At 46.7% G+C, this 23,216-nt stretch overlaps 1 protein-coding gene across 3 annotated transcripts in view; it reads right to left on the bottom strand.

The window, feature by feature from the left end:
* LOC137371104 (cGMP-dependent 3',5'-cyclic phosphodiesterase) overlaps positions 1-23,216 on the bottom strand; it is a 372,354-nt gene that overhangs the window by 148,540 nt on the left and 200,598 nt on the right. For all 3 annotated transcript variants that reach the window (XM_068033044.1, XM_068033045.1, XM_068033046.1), the window contains one exon: positions 266-375. In XM_068033044.1, coding sequence (XP_067889145.1) covers positions 266-375 — 110 coding nt within the window. The remainder of the gene's footprint in view (positions 1-265; positions 376-23,216) is intronic.

Raw genomic sequence — 23,216 nt, 5'->3', positions numbered from 1 at the left:
GTGGGAGGGGCGAGGAGGAAGGGGGTGAGATTGGGTGGTGAGCGGTTGGGAGTGGGTAGGGAGTGGGGTGGGAGGAGGGTTGGAAGGGTGGTGAGGGGATGGGGAGAATGTGGGAGGGGAAAGAGTGAGAGGAGAGTGGGAGGGGGTGGGGAGGGGGCTAAGAGGAAGGTGAGAGGCGGTGGGGTGTGTGGTAAGGGATGGAGGTGAGAGGAGGGTGGGAGGTGTGGGAAGGGGGTGTAGGAAGGATGGAGGTGACTTCACTCACCTCGCTTGTCATTTGGCAAAGGCGCCACCATATGCTTCATCTTGGTCACCTGCACGTCAGTCTTGTGTAGCCCGTTACATTCGATCTTCTTTCTCGTGATGACTGCTTCCCTGCGATAGAGAAAACACACCCATTCAAGAGATTTGAGCCCATAAACTAGGCCATTGATCCCAGTGCAGTACTGAGGGCTGAAGATTGGCTAGCTAACTGGAAACAGAGTAGGCATAAATGGGTCATTTTCTGGCTGGCAAGATGTAACGAGTGGTGTGCCACAGGGATCTGTGCTGGGCCTCAACTTTTTACAATTTATATAAATGACTTAGATGAAGGGACCGAAGGTATGATTGCTTAATTTGCTGATGACACAAAGATAGGTAGGAAAGTAAATTGTGAAGAGAACATAAGGAGGCTACAAAGGGATATAGATAGGTTAAGTGAGTAGGCAAAGACCTGGCAAATGGAGTATAGTGTGGGAAAGTGTGAAATTGTCCACTTTGGCAGGGAGAATGAAAAAGAAGCATATTATCTAAATGGTGAGAGATTGCAGAGCTCTGGGATACAGAGGGATCTGGGTGTCCTAGTGCATGAATCACAAAAGGTTAGTATGCAGGTACAGCACATAATTAGGAAAGCTAATAGAATGTTGTTGGAGAAATTTTCTTAGCTTTGCTAATTATTACTTAACTTTGTAGAAGCAGAAAAGCAGGACACAGCTTGTAGCTAATCTAACCACAACCAACGGTCATAAAATGTAGACAGAGCAGCTAACCACAATCAGACATTATGGCCAGATATGGTGTCTGGAGTGGGCATTGAATTAAGGAACTAGCTTGTTATTGTTGAAACTGATGTTTCGCTGACCTCGGATCCTGCATTATGCACCGTTACGTAGGCAGTCTTGTGGGTGCTTATCTAATTGTGAAACTGTTAGCTCTGCCTTTTTTATACTATATAAGTCCACGGCGATCTGTAGCTCTTGGGGAGTAGCGCTGGACCGCATTTAGGTAAGATGTGCTCCCCCATGATATCATGCAATAAAGTGTTTGTTCTCAACGTCTGAGTCCGGAGAATTTGTTCAACAATTGGGCACAATCTGGAATTTCTCCAACAAATGTTATCATTTATCGCGAGGGGAATTGAATATAAAAGTAGGGAGGTTATGCTTCAGCGATACAGGGCATTGATGAGACTACCTCTGGAGTACTGTGTACAGTATTGGTCTCCTTATTTAAAGAAGGATGTAAATACATTGGAGGCAGTACAGAGAAGGTTTACTGGACTAATACCTATAAAGAATGGGCTGTCATATGAGGAAAGATTGGACAGGCTAGGCTTGTATCCACTGGAGTTTAGAAGAGTAAGAGGCAACTTAATTGAAACATATAAGATCCTGAGGGGTCTTGACAGGGTGGATGTGGAAAGGATGTTTCCCCTTGTGGAAGAATCTAGAACTAGGGGTCACTGTTTAAAAATAAGGGGTCACCCATTTAAGACAGAGATGAGGAGAAATATGTTCTCTCAGAGGGTCGTGAGTCTTTGGAATTCTCTTCCTCAAAAGGTGGTGGAAGCAGAGTCTTTGAATATTTTTAAGGCAGAGGTTGATAGATTCTTGATAAGCATGGGGGTGAAAGGTTATCGGGGGTAGGTGGAAATATGGAGAAATCAGTTCAGCCGTGAACTTATTGATCAGGCTCAAGGGGTGGAGTTGCCTACTCCAGCTCCTAATTAGTATGTTCATAAGTGCTGCACTGTCGCAGATGCTGTATTTCATTTGAGATACTAAAACAAGATCCCATCTACTCTCTCACATTGATGCTGAAGATCCCACAGCCTCTATTTCAAAGAAGAGTGGGGGAGTTCTTCTTGGCTTCATAGAACAATATGTTGTGGAACCAACTAGGGATAAAGCTATTTTAGATCTAGTATTATGTAATGAGGTAGGTCTAAGTAGTAATCTCATATCAAAATATCCCTAGGAAAAAGTGATCAAAATACAATTGAATTCTATATTGACTTTGAGAGTGACATACTCGAGTCCAAAATGAGAATCTTAAACTTAAACCTAGACTATTACATAGCATGAAGGAAAGGTGTCAAAGGTTAATTGGGTAAAAGGCATGGTGGTAAATAAACAGTGGGAAACATTTAAAGAAATGATTCTAAATGTTCAACAAATATACATTTCATTAAAAAACAAAACTTCAACAAGAAAGATCCAACCCCCTTGGCTTATGAGGAATTTAAGGATAGTATTCGATTAAGAGAAGAGGCTTATAATGTTGCAAAGAATAGTAGTAAGCCCGAGGATTGGGAGATTTTTAGAAACCAGCAAAGCACAACCAAGAAGTTGATGAAAAGGGAAAAATAGAATACAGGAGGAAACTAGCCAGGAATATAAAAATAGGTTGTAGGAGCTTTTACAAGTATATAAAAAGGGGAGTAGCTAAAGTAAATGTCAGTTAGAGGCAGAGACTGAAGAAATTATCATGGGGAATGATGAAATGGCAAAGACATTGAACAAATATTTTGTGTCTGTCCTCACAGTAGAAGACACAATTATAGACCAGAAATAGAGGGTAACTTAGGGACAAATAAGAGTGAGGAACTTTAATTAATATCAGCAGAGAAAAGTATTAGAGTAACTTAAGGGACTAAAAGCTGACAATTCCCCAGGACCTGATGGCCTACAATCCAAGGGTTCTAGAAGAGGTAGGTGCACTGGTTATAATTTTCCAAAATTCCCTAGATTCCAGAATGGTCCCGGCTGATTGGAAGTTAGCAAATATAACACTGGTATTCAAGAAAGGAAGGAGAGAGAAAACAGGGAACTGCAGGCCAGTTAGCCTGACATCACTCATCAGGAAAATGTTGAAATCTATTATTAAGGAAGTCTTAACAATGCACTTAGAAAGTCATAGTATGATCAGACAAAGTCGACATGATTTCACGGAGGGAAAATCCTGTTTGACAAATTTATTAGAGCTTTTGAGGATGTGTAGGGTAGATAAAGGGGAGCCAGTAGATATACTTGGATTTCCAAAAGGCATTCCTTAAGGTGCCACACAACCTTAACAAAAAGGTTAATATATGCAAAATAAGGGCTCATAGAGTTGGGGGTAATATATTAGCGTGGGCAGAGAATTGGTTAATGGACAGGAAGCAAAGAGTAGGGATAACCGGGGTGTTTTCAGGTTGGCAGGCTGTAACTAGTAGATCAGTGGTGGGCTCTCCGCTACTTACAATCTATATTAAAGACATAGATGAAGAGACTGAGAATAATGAATCCAAGTTTACTGGTGATACAAAGTTAGGTGGGAGTGTAAGCTGTGAGGAGGATACAAAGAGGCTGCAAAGAGATATAGACAGGTTAAATGACTGGGCAACAAGGTGGCAGATGGAGTATAATGTAGGGAAGTGTGAGGTTATTTAGTTTGGTAATAAGAATAGAAAAGCAGAATATTTTTGAAAAAGCATGAAACTTGTAAATGTTGAAGTTCAGAGGGACTTGGGGGTACTCGTACAATGAACACTGAACGTTAGTATGCAGATACAGCAAACAATTAGGGAGGCAAATGGCATGTTGGCATTTATTGCGAGGGGACTGGAGTACAAGAATAAAGAGGTCTTGCTACATTTGTACAGGGCTTTGGTGAGACCACATCTGGAGTAACTTGTGCAGTTTTGATCTCCATATTTAAGGACGGATATACTTGCCTTAGAGGCAGTACAGCGAAGGTTCACTAGATTGGTCTCTGGGATGAGAGGGTCGTCCCGTGATGAGAGGCTGAGTAAATTGGGTCTATATTCTGTGGAGTTTAAAAGAATGAGAGGTGATCTCATTGAGAAAAATCTGAAGGGATTTGACAGGGTAGACGCTGAGAGATTGCTTCCCCTGGCTGGGAATCTAAAACATGGGGTCACAGTCTCAGGATAAGGAGATGGTCATCAGGGGCTGAGATAAGAAGAAATTTCTTCATACGAAGATATGCATTAGGAGCAGGAGTAGGCAACTCCGCCCCTCGAGCTTGCTCCGCCATTCAATAAGATCTCGGCTGATCTGATTGTAACCTCAACTCCACATTCTCACCTACCCCCGATAACCTTTAACCCCCTTGCTTATCAAGAATCTATCTACCTCTGTCTTTAAAATATTTTAAGACTCTGCTTCCACTGCCTTTTGAGGAAGAGAATTCCAACGACTCATGACCCTCTGAGGAAAATAAATTCTCCTCATCTCTGTCTTAAATGAGCGACCCCTTATTTTTAAACAGTGACCCCTAGTTCTAGATTTTCCCACAAGGGGAAACATCCTTTTCACATCCACCCTGTCAAGACCAATCAGCACTGTCTTCTCATACAGTATAAATTTGCTGCTTTTCCTTACATTAGTATTCTTGCGAATTGTCCTGATGAGTGCAAGATGAAAAGATTAGATTAGAGATACAGCATTGAAACAGGCCCTTCGGCCCACCGAGTCTGTGCCGAACATCAACCACCCATTTATACTAATCCTACACTAATCCCATATGCCTACCAAACATCCCCACCTGTCCCTATATTTCCCTACCACCTACCTATACTAGTGACAATTTATAATGGCCAATTTACCTATCAACCTGCAAGTCTTTGGCATGTGGGCGGAAACCGGAGCACCCGGAGAAAACCCACGCAGACACAGGGAGAACTTGCAAACTCCACACAGGCAGTACCCGGAATCGAACCCGGGTCCCTGGAGCTGTGAGGCTGCGGTGCTAACCACTGCGCCACTGTGCCGCCCCTTCGACAAGATGTCTCTATTCTCAGCAATATTCAAGTTCTGTACTACCAAATAACTAGTTACATCCTTCTTTAAATAAGGAGACCAATACTGTACACAGTACTCCAGATGTGGTCTCAACAATGCCCTTCGGGTTCCGAAGAAGGGTCACTGACCCGAAACGTTAACTCTGCTTCTCTTTTCACAGATGCTACCAGACCTGCTGAGTGGTTCCAGCATTTCTTGTTTTTACTCCCTACTTTTATATTCAATTCCCCTCGTGATAAATGATAACACTCTATTAGATTTCCTAATTACATGCTGTACCTGCATACTAACCTTTTGCGATTCATGCACTTCTTTTTTCTTTTGGGCCTCCTTATCTCGAGAGACAATGGATGCGCGCCTGGATGTGGTCAGTGGTTTGTGAAGCAGCGCCTGGAGTGGCTATAAAGGCCAATTCTGGAGTGACAGGCTCTTCCACAGGTGCTGCAGAGAAATTTGTTTGTTGGGGCTGTTGCACAGTTGGCTCTCCCCTTGCGCCTCTGTCTTTTTTCCTGCCAACTACTAAGTCTCTTCGACTCGCCACAATTTAGCCCTGTCTTTATGGCTGCCCGCCAGCTCTGGCGAATGCTGGCAACTGACTCCCACGACTTGTGATCAATGTCACACGATTTCATGTCGCGTTTGCAGACGTCTTTATAACGGAGACATGGACGGCCGGTGGGTCTGATACCAGTGGCGAGCTCGCTGTACAATGTGTCTTTGGGGATCCTGCCATCTTCCATGCGGCTCACATGGCCAAGCCATCTCAAGCGCCGCTGACTCAGTAGTGTGTATAAGCTGGGGATGTTGGCCGCTTCAAGGACTTCTGTGTTGGAGATATAGTCCTGCCACCTGATGCCAAGTATTCTCCGAAGGCAGCGAAGATGGAATGAATTGAGACGTCGCTCTTGGCTGGCATACGTTGTCCAGGCCTCGCTGCCGTAGAGCAAGGTACTGAGGACACAGGCCTGATACACTCGGACTTTTGTGTTCCGTGTCAGTGCGCCATTTTCCCACACTCTCTTGGCCAGTCTGGACATAGCAGTGGAAGCCTTACCCATGCGCTTGTTGATTTCTGCATCTAGAGACAGGTTACTGGTGATAGTTGAGCCTAGGTAGGTGAACTCTTGAACCACTTCCAGAGCGTGGTCGCCAATATTGATGGATGGAGCATTTCTGACATCCTGCCCCATGATGTTCGTTTTCTTGAGGCTGATGGTTAGGCCAAATTCATTGCAGGCAGACGCAAACCTGTCGATGAGACTCTGCAGGCATTCTTCAGTGTGAGATGTTAAAGCAGCATCGTCAGCAAAGAGGAGTTCTCTGATGAGGACTTTCCGTACTTTGGACTTCGCTCTTAGACGGGCAAGGTTGAACAACCTGCCCCCTGATCTTGTGTGGAGGAAAATTCCTTCTTCAGAGGATTTGAACGCATGTGAAAGCAGCAGGGAGAAGAAAATCCCAAAAAGTGTGGGTGCGAGAACACAGCCCTGTTTCACACCACTCAGGATAGGAAAGGGCTCTGATGAGGAGCCACCATGTTGAATTGTGCCTTTCATATTGTCATGGAATGAGGTGATGATACTTAGTAGCTTTGGTGGACATCCGATCTTTTCTAGTAGTCTGAAGAGACCACGTCTGCTGACGAGGTCAAAGGCTTTGGTGAGATCAATGAAAGCAATGTAGAGGGGCATCTGTTGTTCACGGCATTTCTCCTGTATCTGACGAAGGGAGAATAGCATGTCAATAGTCGATCTCTCTGCACGAAAGCCACACTGTGCCTCAGGATAGACGCGCTCGGCCAGCTTCTGGAGCCTGTTCAGAGCGACTCGAGCAAAGACTTTCCCCACTATGCTGAGCAGGGAGATTCCACGGTAGTTGTTGCAGTCACCGCGGTCACCTTTGTTTTTATAGAGGGTGATGATGTTGGCATCGCGCATGTCCTGGGGTACTGCTCCCTCGTCCCAGCACAGGCATAGCAGTTCATGTAGTGCTGAGAGTATAGCAGGCTTGGCACTCTTGATTATTTCAGGGGTAATGCTGTCCTTCCCAGGGGCTTTTCCGCTGGCTAGGGAATCAATGGCATCACTGAGTTCCGATTTGGTTGGCTGTATGTCCAGCTCATCCATGACTGGTAGAGGCTGGGCTGCATTGAGGGCAGTCTCAGTGACAGCATTCTCCCTGGAGTACAGTTCTAGGTAGTGCTCAACCCAGCGGTCCATCTGTTTGCGTTGGTCAGTGATTATGTCCCCCGATTTAGATTTGAGGGGGGTGATCTTCTTGATGGTTGGCCCAAGAGCTCTCTTCATGCCATCATACATTCCTCTGATATTTCCGGTGTCTGAGGCCAGCTGAATATGACTGCATAGGTGTTGCCAGTAGTCGTTTGCGCAACGCCTAGCTGTTCTTTGTGCAGTACTTCTGGCTGCTTTAAGTGCTGCGGATGTTAAATCGCTGGGGGCTTTCTTGTAGTTCAAAAGTGCAATGCGCTTAGCGGCTATGACAGGTTCCAGCTCTTCATTATGAGATTGAAACCAGTCTGCATTTCTCTTCGCACTTTTGCCGTAGGTGGTCAAAGCTGACTCATAGATGGCGTCTCTGATGTGGGCCCACTTGGTCTCAGCATCCCCTGTGGGAGTGTTTTGAAGGGCTGTTACAAGTGAATTTAGAAATTTTTGTAACAGCTGTGGGTGAGAAATTCTGCTCGTGTTGATGCGCGGGTGGCCCTTCTGCTTGGAATGATGCAACTTCTTTGGTCTGAGTCTAACCTTGCTGCACACCAGGGAGTGGTCGGTGTCGCAGTCCGCACTGTGGAAGCTGCGTGTGATTTGAACACTGTTTAAGGCGGCTCGCCTTGTGACAATGAGGTCTAGCTGGTGCCAACGACGTGATCTTGGGTGCCTCCATGAAACCTGGTGACAGGGTTTAGTGTGAAAGAACGAGTTGGTGATACAGAGGTTATGATAGGTACACAACTCAAGCAGTCTCTGCCCATTCTCATTCATCCTTCCAACGCCATAGCGCCCAAGGCAGGAGGGCCATGAGTCATGGTCGGCCCCAACCCTGGCATTAAAGTCCCCCAGCAGGAATAGGTGTTCGGTGTTGGGGATGCTGCTAATGATGTTATGGAGTTGTTCATAGAACTGGTCTTTAGCTTCAGGTGCGGAACAGAGTGTTGGAGCATAGATGCTGAGTAGGTGTACTGGACCAGAGGTGGTGAGCAGTCGGATGGACAGTATGCGTTCCGAGCCATTTGAGGGAGGCTCTATCATGCTGAGCAAGGAGTTTCTGATGGCAAAGCCCACTCCATGCTGTCTTGGTTCTTCAGGATCCCTGCCCTGCCAGAAGAAGGTGTCGTCTTGCTCTGCTAGAGAGCCACTCGCGGGGAGGCGAGTCTCCTGAAGTGCTGCAATGTCCACATTGAGTCTACTGAGCTCGTTGTTAATGATGGCGGTCTTCCGAGAATCGTTGATTTGTGTAAGGTCTTCCGACAGGCCAGGACACATAGTTCTGACGTTACAGCTTGCAAAGCGAAGGGCTGGTACCTTCTTTCCTTTTTTCATGTTGTTTGGTGCGGTGTATCAGTCCACCTTTCGGGCAATGACCCTGAGCTCCAAGCACCCATTGAAGCAGGCAGACTGTGGCGGGACAGAACCTTATTGACCGGGGGCTGCCCGGTTTGAGGCGGGCGGTAGCTGTCCAGTGAGGTGCAATGACCTCTCCCACCGACAAAGGCAACCCGTGGCGCCCAGTTTCTACGCCAATTTATCTGGACTTATAACCCGTAACTGCTGCCTTCCGTGTTGTTTCAGTCGCTGTGAGGCAACTATGGAGTGACCTCTCCATGGCGCATGCCTGGGCAAATTTATGGAGGTTGAGAGTTGCCCAGTCGTCAAAACCCCCCTCTCGGCCTTTCTGGTGGGGTCCAAAGGAGTGCAGGACACGACGTTTGGCACCAGTATGGCTGCAGGAACTGCCGGAAACATGTCAAAGGTGACACATGACCGCCTACGGGGTTCCGCTCCGGATTTTCTGTTAGGGTTTACTCCCTTAGCCTTGGTCTCTCCCGAGACGCCCACAAGGCAGTGGGGTTGTTGGGGCCCCTACACAGGTGTAGGATGGTGCCGGTGGGAGGAGGGGATGCAAGGGGGAGGGGTAGAGGGAGGGGGTGGGGGGGGGGTGCAGGGGAAGGGGGTGCGGGGTGAAGATGGTGCGAGGGGGGGGGCGGGCTGGGACGGGGTTGTGAGGGGGTGAGCTGAGAGGGTGGAGCAGGGAAGGGGACGGGGGTGGGGGGGGTGGAAGGGGGGTAAAGGGGGGGGGGAGGGGGGGTGGAATCTGGTGCAGGTAATAAGCCATTTCCTCAGTGCCCACCATCGACGTCCGGAAAGCTCATCCACGTCCTTCGGGAGGTGAAGCATCATTTGGCAGACTTAGAGGTGATTACATTTGCTAAGGGTTTTTTTTTGCAGTGGTTTAAATAAAGGCATGCAGCATTGCCGACAGTGCGCTGCAGATGCTCTCCGAGCCATCTCCCGCGGGCGCTTTGAAGTTGCGGCCGGGGGGGCCGTTCGTGGATGTTTTGGGTGTTCGGGGCACCTTTTCACAGGACTTCTCTCGGGTCCCGCAGCTCCTTCTTCACCTCAATGGACTTACCGCATGCCGTGGCTGCAGACACTCTGGACTGTGAAGACAGCAGGATCGGAGATTGAAGTATCGGCAGCTGTGCTCGTCAGTTTCATCCGGATCAATTTCATTGAGAAAACAAAGAGCAGGTGTGGCTGGGGGAGGGCAGTGGGCCCAGGTAACATACACTAAACTAACTGTTAACTTTTAGATAGGGCTAAAATGAACTGATTTAAAGAGCCAGGGGAATTTAAACAGTTTAAGAGGGCAGATTGGGGGAGAAAACGTTAGGGATGGGAGCAGATGGCCATGGATAGAGTTGAACAGCAAGGGAGCTTCCTCGGGAGCTTCCAGCCCAGGACACTAGGACACCCAGATCCCTCTGCATCTCAGAGCTCTGCAATCTCTCACCATTTAGATAATATGCTTCTTTTTTATTCTTCCTGCCAAGATGGACAATTCCACATTTTCCCACATTATGCTCCATTTGACAGATCTTTGCCCACTCACCTAAGCTATCCACATCCCATTGTAGCCTCCTTATGTCCTCTTCACACAACTTACTTTCCTACCTATCTTTGTGCCATCAGCAAATTTAGCAACCATACCTTCAGTCCCTTCATCCAAGAGGGTTGTGAATCTTTGGAATTCTCTACGCCAGAGAGCTATGGATGCTCAGTCATTGATTATATTCAAGACTGAGGTCGAGAGATTTTTGGTTCCTAAGGGAATTTAAGGGGTATGGGGATAGTGCTGGAAGGTGGAGTTGAGATAGAAGATCGACCATGATCATGTTGAATGGTGGAGCAGGCTCGAGGGGCTGAATGGCCGACAACAGCTCCTATTTCTTATGAATCTTACTAAATTAGTTGTTGGACTTCGCATCAACAATCCTGAGGTGTTAAGCAGAGTTCCAACAAATCAATCACTTATAAGGCAAGATTTACCTTGTGGTTATCAATACCAGTAAAATTCCTGTGTCTGCCTGCACAGCGGTTTCATCTTATGTAAAGCAGTTCCAAAAGGTTCATTATTTAAAGGATCACTCGTGTTAATAGGTGGCAGTTTATTCTGTAGAAAAGACTTGAAATCACCATTTCGAATCCTTTGTTTATTTGCTTTCAGTGAATTCAGGTTAAACTCACAGCGCTGACAGGCCAGGGCACATCCCTCAGAGATTTCCTGCTGTAAAATTGTTTGCTTGACAGGAATAATTGCTCTAATTATTAAGGTTAGTGCTGTGAAATGCAACTAGTTATCACTGCTTGCACTGAGCATTAGCATCAAACACTCCCAGGGCAGGGACAGCACTGGTTAGATACAGAGTAAAGCTCCCTCTACATTGTCCCCATCCAACACTCTCAGGACAAGTACAGCACGGGGTTAGATACAGAAAAAGCTCCCTCTACACTGTCCCCATCAAACACTCCCAGGGCAGGGACAGCACTGGTTAGATATAGAGTAAAGCTCCCTCTACACTGTCCCATCAAACATTCCCTTGTGAAAAAAAAAGAAAAAAAAACGGGGTTAAAAAAAAAGAAAAAAAACCAAAAAAAAACGGGGTTAGATACAGAGTAAAGCTCCCTCTACATTGTCCCCATCAAACACTCCCGGGGCAGGTACAGCACGGGGTTAGATAACCTGGGGTGGAGGGTGTTGCACAGAGCAGTCCCGTGCAATAGGCTTTTAAGTAGGTTCACGGACTCCCAGGCCGCCTGCACTTTCTGCGGCCTGGACGAGTCCGTGTTGCACATTTATACGGAGTGTGCGAGGTTGCAGCCCCTCTTTGAGTATCTGAAGGGGCTGCTCCTCAAGTTCTGGCTGCACTTCAGTCCCACGCTCCTGATCTTTGGGCACCCGGTGAGGAGGGGCGTGGGCCGGGAGGAGGATCTCCTCGTCGGTCTGCTCCTGGGCCTGGCCAAGGTGGCAATTCACAGGTCCAGGCTGCGTGCCGTCAGGTGTTCCGTCCTCCCTGATTGCCTGCACCTCTTCCGCGGTTACGTTCGCGCCCGGGTGTCCCTGGAGAAGGAGCATGCGGTGTCCGCCGGTACGCTTGAGGTCTTCCACGACCGGTGGGCACCGCAGGGACTGGAGTGCATCATCGACGCCGAGAATGGCATTTTAATTTGAGATTTTGTTTATTTCTGTTTTTAATAAAGTTATTTTAAAACTGTAAATATGTACATAAAGGGGGCCTGAGGAATAAAGGCCCCCTCGATGTGGAAATTATAAAAGGGGCCTGGGGTATAAAGGCCACCTTAAAAGAAAAAAAAACGGGGGTTAGATACAGAGTAAAGCTCCCTCTACACTGTCCCCATCAAACACTCCCAGCACAGGTACAGCACGGAGTTAGATACAGAGTAAAGTTCCCTCTACACTGTCCCCATCAAACACTCCCAGCACAGGTACAGCAAGGGGTTAGATACAGAGTAAAGCTCCCTCTACACTGTCCCCATCAAACACTCCCAGCACAGGTACAGCACGGAGTTAGATACAGAGTAAAGCTCCCTCTACACTGTCCCCATCAAACACTCCCAGCACAGGTACAGCAAGCGGTTAGATACAGAGTAAAGCTCCCTCTACGCTCTCCCATCAAACACTCCCAGGACAGGTACAGCACGGGTTAGATATAGAGTCAAGGTCCCTCAGTCCGTGTCAAAGACCCAAGATGTAGAGGGCAATTTTTACTTACCTAACTTCTAGGTTGCAGGTCAGTTAGAAAGTCGTGGGGGAGGTGAAATTCAGGTTTCGCCCACACACTGTTGTTTTACATTTTGATTGGCAGTGTCTGAGCAGGAGCCCAGTCAGCAATGGCTGTAGCAGCTGATCAGTCCGTGCTGGAGACTGGTGGAGGTGGGGCGGGGGGAGGGTCCATCTGGGATGATGTGGGAGCAGCAGGAGCATCGACAGAGGTGGAGGGAGGAGGGGTGTCAATGAAACGCCCTATCAGGGAGGAAGGAGAGGTGCATTGGAGTGGCGGGGCAGTCAATTGAAGGGGGCTAATTGGAGGCAGGCAGGTTTTTATCACAGGAGATCGATCGGGGTTGGTTGCCTCGAGGAGGGGACCGGTGACCTAAAGGGTGAGGGAAGCCAGGGGGCTCGGGGTGGGGAGGGGGCATTAGAGTTTGGAGACTGGGGCCGGGAATCAGAGTTCTCATGGTGGAGAGGGAGCTTGGGCCTGGCCATTGGGGATAGTCCGCAGGGTTCATGGTGAAATTAGAGACCTTGGGAGACAGGTTACTGGGGTATTGTAGACGTTCCTCAGGCAGATGCCTGAATCCAGGAGGCAGGCGTGAAGGCACTTACAAAGTCCACCCTGACGCTCGGAAACCCGGCCAACAGCAGTTAAAGTGGAATCGCAGCCTGATTATCATAATTAAAGTTGAAACCCACCTCCCTGGATCTGATCACCCACCCACCTTCCAGTCTCTAACTCAAAGTCAGAAATGGGCAGCTTGGAGGTGGGTTTTGGTCGGTAAACCGATTGTCCAGAATTTAACTCCTCACCCAACCCAAACCTTCCTGTTGTTTAGGTTAAAATTCCAACCAATCAAACCCAGTGTCTGACAAACTAACCATTCAGATCCCAAAAGGTCAATATCGATTACTCTACCACACATGTCCTGAAAGGATAACCAGTTACTTCATCTAGTTTTGGAGTAGACACTGTTCCAACTGTGGATACATTCCAGTCCCTCAGAGGACACTGGATGATAAACGCCAACTGCAAAGGTGAGGGAAAATTACACTGAAAGAGACAGAAAGAGGACACCAATGAAAGAAAGAAAGTTTTGCATTTATATAGCAACTTTCACAACCTCAGGACGTCCCAAAGCACTTCACAGCCAATGGAGCACTTTTGAAGTGTAGTCAATTTTATGAAACGCGGCAGCCAATTTGCACACAGCAAGATCCCACAAACAGCAATGCAATAATGACCAGATCATCTGTTTTTTAGTGATGTGGTTTGAGGGATAAATATTGGCCCCAGGTCACTGTGGAGAGCTCCCCTGCTCTTCTTAAACCTAGTGCCATGGGATCTTTTGCTTCCACCTGACAGGGAAGTCTCGCTTTTCTCTCTCATACACTCTCACCTATGCATACATTCTCACAACAACTCACTCACACAAACACACTCTCACCCGCTCGCTGTCATGCTCACACACCTTCCTACACTTAGGCTCAAACACAATCAGGCTCCCTCACACATCTTTTGCACTGTCACGCAAAATTCGCATTCACACACATGCACACTCTCACACGTACAAATACTCCCATGTACACAAACACAACATACACACACTCTAATACAAGTGTGCACAAGCACTTACTCTCACTCGAAAAAGCATCACAGTAAAAAAAAAAAATCACTTTCAGTGAGACAGTCTCAAAAAACCCCTTTGAGGAAAGTGATTTGATTGGCGAGCTGTGGACATGCTGTTCTCCCTTCGTCAGATACAGGAGAAATGCCGTGAACAACAGATGCCCCTCTACATTGCTTTCATTGATCTCACCAAAGCCTTTGACCTCGTCAGCAGACGTGGTCTCTTCAGACTACTAGAAAAGATTGGATGCCCACCAAAGCTACTAAGTATCATCACCTCATTCCATGACAATATGAAAGGCACAATCCAACATGGTGGCTCCTCATCAGAGCCCTTTCCTATCCTGAGTGGCGTGAAACAGGGCTGTGTTCCTGCACCCACACTTTTTGAGATTTTCTTCTCCCTGCTGCTTTCACATGCGTTCAAATCCTCTGAAGAAGGAATTTTCCTCCACACAAGATCAGGGGGCAGTTGTTCAACCTTGCCCGTCTAAGAGCGAAGTCCAAAGTACGGAAAGTCCTCATCAGGGAACTCCTCTTTGCTGACGATGCTGCTTTAACATCTCACACTGAAGAGTGCCTGCAGAGTCTCATCGACAGGTTCAAGAGTTCACCTACCTAGGCTCAACTATCACCAGTAACCTGTCTCTAGATGCAGAAATCAACAAGCGCATGGGAAAGGCTTCCACTGCTATGTCCAGACTGGCCAAGAGAGTGTGGGAAAATGGCGCACTGACACGGAACACAAAAGTCCGAGTGTATCAGGCCTGTGTCATCAGTACCTTGCTCTATGGCAGCGAGGCCTGGACAACGTATGTCAGCCAAGAGCGACGTCTCAATTCATTCCATCTTCGCTGCCTCCGGAGAATACTTGGCATCAGGTGGCAGGACCGTATCTCCAACACAGAAGTCCTCGAGGCGGCCAACAACCCCAGCTTGTACACACTACTGAGTCAGCGGCGCTTGAGATGGCTTGGCCATGTGAGCCGCATGGAAGATGGCAGGATCCCCAAAGACACATTGTACAGCGAGCTCGCCACTGGTATCAGACACACCAGCCGTCCATGTCTCCGCTTTAAAGACGTCTGCAAACGCGACATGAAATCCTGTGACATCGATCACAAGTCGTGGGAGTCAGTTGCCAGCGTTCGCCAGAGCTGGCGGGCAGCCATAAAGGCGGGGCTAAAATGTGGCGAGTCGAAGAGACTTAGTAGTTGGCAGGAAAAAAGACAGAGGCACAAGGGGAGAGCCAACTGTGCAACAGCCCCGACAAACAAATTTCTCTGCAGCACCTGTGGAAGAGCCTGTCACTCTAGAATTGGCCTTTATAGCCACTCCAGGCGCTGCTCCACAAACCACTGACCACCTCCAGGCGCTTATCCATTGTCTGTCGAGACAAGGAGGCCAAAGAGGCAGAGAAAATGATACTGAACGGACAGCAACGCCTCCACTTTATTCTCTGACATTAACATTTCAATCACAGTGGAGGGACAAGAGAGAGAGAGAGAGAGGCTAAATGCAGTCAGAGGAAGAGCTGATTGTGTGAACTGACCCCTGTAATTTGACTAATTAAATGATGAAAATGCTTTACAAAAGTGGAAAACATGAGAATCTTCCTTCGACGTCAGTAGATATCCAGAACAGGGTTTCAAGGTACAGGCACCAAGGATCAAAGGCATTTGCTTCAATCAACTGAATTCACATTTAATATTCAAATTTTTCAATAACAATCCACTACTTTTCAAAGGGTTTGCTTGTTTTCTGCCTGAATAAAATATACAAGTGGAGCCAACCTTTGGATTAGCTGTTCAAAGAAAGAACAACTGTAGCATCTTTCAGAACCTCAGCACATCCCAAAGCCCTTTACAGCCAATGAAGTGTAGCCACTGTTGTAATGTAGGAAAACACAGTGGTCAATTTGCACACAGCAAGATCCCACAAAAAGCAATGTGATAATGACTAGATAACCTGTTTTTTAGTGATGTTGGTTGAGGGATAAATATTGGCCAGGACACTGGAGAGAACTCCCCCTGCTCTTCTTCAAAATAGTGCCACAGGATCTATTACATCCACCCGAGAGAGCAGACAGGGCCTCAGTTTAATGTTGTACCAACACTGCAGCTCTCCTTCAGTACTGCATTGGGAGTGTTGGCCTGGATTTTGTGCTCAACTCTCTGGTGTGGGCCTTAAACCCACAACCTTCTGACTCAGATGGAAGTGTGCTACACACTGAGCGACAGGTAACTCCTGAAGAATAGATGAGGTATATGAGGGCAGTTGGCATCAGTTGGATGGTTAGACTACTGTAGGTCAGCAGCAGTATTGGTGATGTAAGGGTTAATAATTAATCATCGCAAGTCAGTGAAGGAAAATATATAACTAAACCACAGAGCAGGCATGATTAATATTGCAAATGGCAAGCAATTTGCATAGCAAAATATCTTTGAGTGGAATGATCCTCCAATTTACAGGCTATAGCTTTAAGGGCATCAGTTAATTTGTACACATTTGCATAATGTTTATAGTTTAAAAGTTCTGAGTTAAATTATCTTTTGGACCATCACCACCGATTCACAGTGACAACAGTGTGTACCATCTACATGATGCACTGCAGCAACTCACCAAGGCTCCTTCGACAGCACCTTCCAAACCCGTGACCTCTACCAACTAGAAGGACAAGGGCAGTACATGCATGGGAACACCACCACCTGCAAGTTCCCCTCCGAGCCACACACCATCCTGACTTGGAACTATATCGCCGTACCTTCACTGTTGCTGGGTCAAAATCCTGGAACTCCCTCCCTAACAGCACTATTGGTGCACCTACACCCTAAGGACTGCAGCAGTTCAAGAAGGCAGCTCACCACCACCTTCTCAAGGGCAATTAGGGATAGGGAATAAATGCTGGCCTGGCCAGTGACGCCCACATCCCATGAATGATTAAAATATTACACCATCTTGCATGTTGTGTCTTCAAGCATCCAGCATCGTGACCAAAGCATCTATCCCAAGAGAATGTTTAGAAAATGAATTTCATATTTCATGCCCCTTTTCGCCTTTGAGCTCTGCACTATCCTCTGCCTTGAGAGATTCCTTTGTGCTTAGGCTATGTGTAAGGTCTATGGTCCTCAGGTGTGGCATGTCACAGTCAGACTGGGGCACAATGTTAAACTCAAGATTGCCCCCTTGACACTGACATCGGTAATCGGCAAAGACAAAAGTCAAGTGAAGTCACAGGAGCAGATTGTACTACCATTGTAGGGTCACAGTCTCAAGATAAGGGGTTGGCCATTTAGGACTGAGAAGGGGGAAAATTTCTTTACTTGTTGTGAATCTTTGGAATCCACTACCCTAGAGAGCTGTCGATGCTCAGTCCTTGAGTATATTCTAGACAGAGATGGATAGATTTTTGGGTACAAGGGGAATTAAGGGATTTGGCGATAGTTCAGGAAGGTGGAGTTGAGGTAGACGATCAGTCTCAAAGGCTTCATGGCCAACTCCAGTTGTTATTTCTTACATTCTTATGTCAAGGCCTGTCAAACTGTTAATCAGACTGCGAATGCATCCACTACTTCACCTTGCTCTCCAACGGAAGAGCGTGAAGATATGAAGACAGCAGCTACCAGCATTGCACTCATACAAACAACAAATCAGGTTTCCAGCCTCTGACACAAAATTGATCAATTTTTCTTTGGAAAATGTAGGAGGAAATTTTACGTCTAAAGGAGAAAGAGAGTTGGATTTCTCTTTGGTTATTCCAAGACCAGGCATTGAGTTACAGTTGCAATCTGACACAACAAGAGAATCAGGATGGCAGGTTCAGGAAGACACACCAGGATGATTTTGAGCGCAAGATATAAAACGGAGGAATTTGTTATTCATTCGGGATGTGGGTGTCAGTGACAAGGTCAGCATTTATCGACCATCCCTAACTGCGCACGAGATGGTGGTGGTCATCTGCCTTCCTGAATAGAACTGAGTGGCTTGCTAGGCCATTTCAGAGGGCAGTTAAGAGTCAATCTGTGGGTCTGGAGTCACATGTAGGCCAGACCAGGTAAGGGCAGCAGATTTCCTTCCCTAAAGCACATTCGTGAACCAGATGGATTTTTACAATTGATGGTCACCATTACTGAGACTCGCTTTCAATTCCAGATTTACTTAATTAATTGAATTTAATTTCCCTAGCGTCCCTGGAGGGATTTGAACTCATGTCTCTGAATTACTAGTCAGTAATATACGATCTTACAACGATAGGTGCAGAAATGCATGTAAGAGATTATACTGGAATCTTAACTTTAAATGGAAGCAGGGAAAGGAGACATAGGTTCCAGGTGATAAGAGGTGACTTTAGAATGTTGTTCCTCATGTAGAACATGGCCAACACTTGGAATTATTGTTTAATGTTGGCAAATATAGTAACCATTGGTGCACAGCAAGCTCCCACAAACAGCAATGTGATATTGACCAGATAATCTGTTTTTTGTGATGTTAGTTTGAGGGATAAACATTGGTCAAAAACTAGAGAGAACTCCCAACTCTTTGTCCAATGGCGCCTTGGGATCTTGCACATCCACCTGAAAGGGACCTCGGTTTAAGATGTCATCTCAAAAACACCTCCGACAGTGCGGAACTCTCTCAGTACTGCATCGTAAGTGTCAGCCAGGTTTATGGGCTCAAGTCTCGGGAGTGGAACTTAAACCCGCATCCTTCTGTCTTGAAGGTGAGAGTGCCACCAACTGAACCACAAGCAGTTGGAAAGCTGGAGTGGCAAATTGTTTATAACCTTTTTTGAAAAGAATATATATTTATTAAACAAAACACAGATGAGGGAAGACCAAGGGCATTCAGAAGCTCTTAAAACACATTGTTGGAGATTAATTGGAAGAAATGAAAGCCTGAAGCTGCAATTTAATTACATCCTGATACAGGAAAGAAAATATCCTGTTACAGGAGAGGTGCAAATGTTCTTCAGATATTGGGTGAGAATGGATGGAGGGGGTTGGAGTGATCACAAGTGGCTTTGCCCCAGGATGGGGGGTGGGGTAGAGAAGGCTGCATTATATTGAGTCACGTCTCGGATCTGCTGAACAACCTGTCACTGATCAAGGTTAAAATATTTCCATCTTCCCAGGATCATAAAAAAGGCTGTCGGTTTTATTAATTATATAACACCTTGCTCTCCATCACAGCATCACACAGCCGGGGCAGAAATATCACAAGAGTCGGTCGCTGTTTAATTAAAAGGAAGAATCTAATCTCCTCCAGCCATCAAATCATTCCTTAATGCATTGAACCCTTTTCAGGGTCCAAATCAGTGCAGACAGGATGTCAATGGTAGGCTATGCAGGTCACACTGATCCAGGAGTAATTCTCTCACTTCCTTCCTTCCCTCCGTCTAAAAACTGTATAGCCGCTGAGCAATCTAACAGAGAAATTTTCTCATTTTTACTAACACCTGATAACATTCACCTGTTGTTCAACATCAGGTGCAAAGAAACTCGTATTTATATAGAACCAGTGGCGGCACAGTATATAGTGTATGTGTGTGTGTGTGTGTGTGAGAGGGTGTGTGAGAGTGTGCGTGTGTGGGACAGAGTGCATATATGACAAGGTGTGTGTGAGTGCGCGTGAGAGTTTGTGTGAGTGCTTGTGTGTGCGAGTGTGTGTGTGTGAAAGAGTGTGTGTGTTTATGTGCGAGTATGTGTGTGTGTGTGAAAGAGTGTGTGTGTTTATGTGTGAGAGTGTGTGTGTGTGTGAAAGAGTGTGTGTGTTTATGTGTGAGAGTGTGTGTGTGTGTGAAAGAGTGTGTGTGTTTATGTGCGAGAGTGTGTGTGTGTGAAAGAGTGTCTGTGTTTATGTGTGAGAGTGTGTGTGTGAAAGTGTGTGTGTGTTTATGTGCGAGAGTGTGTGTGTGTGTGAAAGAGTGTGTGTGTTTATGTGCGATAGTGTGTGTGTGTGAAAGAGTGTGTGTGTTTATGTGTGAGAGTGTGTGTGTGTGTGAAAAAGTGTGTGTGTTTATGTGTGAGAGTGTGTGTGTGTGAAAGAGTGTGTGTGTTTATGTGTGAGAGTGTGTGTGTGTGTGAAAAAGTGTGTGTGTTTATGTGCGAGAGAGTGTGTGTGTGTGTGAAAAAGTGTGTGTGTTTATGTGCGAGAGAGTGTGTGTGTGAAAGAGTGTGTGTGTTTATGTGCGAGAGTGTGTGTGAAAGAGTGTGTGTATTTATGTGTGAGTGTGTGTGTGAAAGAGTGTGTGTGTTTATGTGTGAGAGTGTGTGTGTGTGAAAGAGTGTGTGTGTTTATGTGCGAGAGTGTGTGTGTGTGTGAAAGAGTGTCTGTGTTTATGTGTGAGAGTGTGTGTGTGAATGTGTGTGTGTGTTTATGTGCGAGAGTGTGTGTGTGTGTGTGAAAGAGTGTGTGTGTTTATGTGCGATAGTGTGTGTGTGTGAAAGAGTGTGTGTGTTTATGTGTGAGAGTGTGTGTGTGTGTGAAAAAGTGTGTGTGTTTATGTGTGAGAGTGTGTGTGTGTGAAAGAGTGTGTGTGTTTATGTGCGAGAGTGTGTGTGTGTGAAAGAGTGTGTGTGTTTATGTGCGAGAGTGTGTGTGTGTGAAAGAGTGTGTGTGTTTATGTGCGAGAGTGTGTGTTTGTGTGAAAGAGTGTGTGTGTTTATGTGTGAGTGTGTGTGTGTGTGAAAGAGTGTGTGTGTGTGTGAAAGAGTGTGTGTGTTTATGTGCGCACCTGTGTGTGTGTGTGTGAAAGAGTGTGTGTGTTTATGTGCGAGAGTGTGTGTTTGTGTGAAAGAGTGTGTATGATTTTGTGCGAGAGTGTGTGTGTGTGAAAGAGTGTGTGTGTTTATGTGTGAGAGTGTGTGTGTGTGTGAAAGAGTGCGTGTGTTTATGTGCGAGAGTGTGTGTGAAAGAGTGTCTGTGTTTATGTGTGAGTGTGTGTGTGAAAGTGTGTGTGTGTTTATGTGCGAGAGTGTGTGTGTGTGTGAAAGAGTGTGTGTGTTTATGTGCGATAGTGTGTGTGTGTGAAAGAGTGTGTGTGTTTATGTGTGAGAGTGTGTGTGTGTGTGAAAAAGTGTGTGTGTTTATGTGTGAGAGTGTGTGTGTGTGTGAAAGAGTGTGTGTGTTTATGTGTGAGAGTGTGTGTGTGTGTGTGAAAAAGTGTGTGTGTTTATGTGCGAGAGAGAGTGTGTGTGTGTGAAAAAGTGTGTGTGTTTATGTGCGAGAGAGTGTGTGTGTGAAAGAGTGTGTGTGTTTATGTGCGAGAGTGTGTGTGAAAGAGTGTGTGTATTTATGTGTGAGTGTGTGTGTGAAAGAGTGTGTGTGTTTATGTGTGAGAGTGTGTGTGTGTGAAAGAGTGTGTGTGTTTATGTGCGAGAGTGTGTGTGTGTGTGAAAGAGTGTCTGTGTTTATGTGTGAGAGTGTGTGTGTGAAAGTGTGTGTGTGTTTATGTGCGAGAGTGTGTGTGTGTGTGTGAAAGAGTGTGTGTGTTTATGTGCGATAGTGTGTGTGTGTGAAAGAGTGTGTGTGTTTATGTGTGAGAGTGTGTGTGAAAAAGTGTGTGTGTTTATGTGTGAGAGTGTGTGTGTGAAAGAGTGTGTGTGTTTATGTGCGAGAGTGTGTGTGTGTGAAAGAGTGTGTGTGTTTATGTGCGAGAGTGTGTGTGTTTATGTGCGAGAGTGTGTGTTTGTGTGAAAGAGTGTGTGTGTTTATGTGTGAGTGTGTGTGTGTGTGAGAGTGTGTGTGTGAAAGAGTGTGTGTGTTTATGTGCGCACCTGTGTGTGTGTGTGTGAAAGAGTGTGTGTGTTTATGTGCGAGAGTGTGTGTTTGTGTGAAAGAGTGTGTATGATTTTGTGCGAGAGTGTGTGTGTGTGTGTGAAAGAGTGTGTGTGTTTATGTGTGAGAGTGTGTGTGTGTGTGTGAAAGAGTGCGTGTGTTTATGTGCGAGAGTGTGTGTGAAAGAGTGTGTGTGTTTATGTGCGAGAATGTGTGTGTGTGTGTGTGTGTGTGTGTGTGTGTGTGTGTGTGTGTGTGTGAGTGTGTGTGTTTATGTGCGAGAGTGTGTGTGTGTGTGAGTGTGTGTGTTTATGTGCGAGAGTGTGTGTGTTTATGTGCGAGAGTGTGTGTGTGTGTGTGTGTGTGTGTGTGTGTGAGTGTGTGTGTTTATGTGCGCACCTGTGTGTGCAAATGAGAGTGTCACCATGAAAAGGAAAAACAAAGACTTGCATTTCTATAGCACCTTTCACAACTACCGGACAACCCAAAGTCCTTCACAACCAATTAAGTACTTTGGAACTGTAGTCATTGTTGGAGGAAACTCGGCAGCCAGTTTATGCACAGTGAGATCCCACAAACAGCAATGTGATAATGATCAGATAATCTGTTTGTAGTGATGTTGCTTGAGGGATATTGGCCCCAGGACACTGGGGAGAACTCCCCTGCTCTTCTTCAAAATCATGTCGTGGGATCTTTTACATCCACCTGAGAGGGCAGATGGGGCCTCAGTTTAACATCTCATAAAAAAGGTATCTCCAACAGTGCAGCACTCCCTCAGTACTGACCCTCCAACAGTGCAGCACTCCCTCAGTACTGACCCTCCAACAGTGCAGCAATCCCTCAGTACTGACCCTCCAGCAATGCAGCAATCCCTCAGTACTGACCCTCCAACACTGCGGCACTCCCTCAGTACTGACCCTCCAACAGTGCAGCGCTCCCTCAGTACTGACCCTCCAACAGTGCAGCAATCCCTCAGTACTGACCCTCCAGCAATGCAGCAATCCCTCAGTACTGACCCTCCAACACTGCGGCACTCCCTCAGTACTGACCCTCCGGCAATGCAGCAATCCCTCAGTACTGACCCTCCAACAGTGCAGCAATCCCTCAGTACTGACCCTCCGGCAATGCAGCAATCCCTCAGTACTGACCCTCCAACACTGCGGCACTCCCTCAGTACTGACCCTCCGACAATGCAGCACTCCCTCAGTACTGACCCTCTGACAGTGCAGCACTCCCTTAGTACTGACTCTCCGACAGTGCAGCACTCCCTTGGTACTGACCCTCCGACAGTGCAGCACTCCCTCAGTACTGACCCTCCGACAGTGCAGCGCTCCCTCAGTACTGACCCTCCGACAGCGCGGCGCTCCCTCAGTAGTGACCCTCCGACAGCGCAGCGCTCCCTCAGTACTGACCCTCCGACAGTGCAG

Source organism: Heterodontus francisci, chromosome 6, assembly GCF_036365525.1.
Source record: "Heterodontus francisci isolate sHetFra1 chromosome 6, sHetFra1.hap1, whole genome shotgun sequence".
NCBI classification, from domain to species: domain Eukaryota; kingdom Metazoa; phylum Chordata; class Chondrichthyes; order Heterodontiformes; family Heterodontidae; genus Heterodontus; species Heterodontus francisci.
Note: the sequence above shows the minus strand (reverse complement) of the source record. Positions and strands in the feature narration are given on the sequence as shown.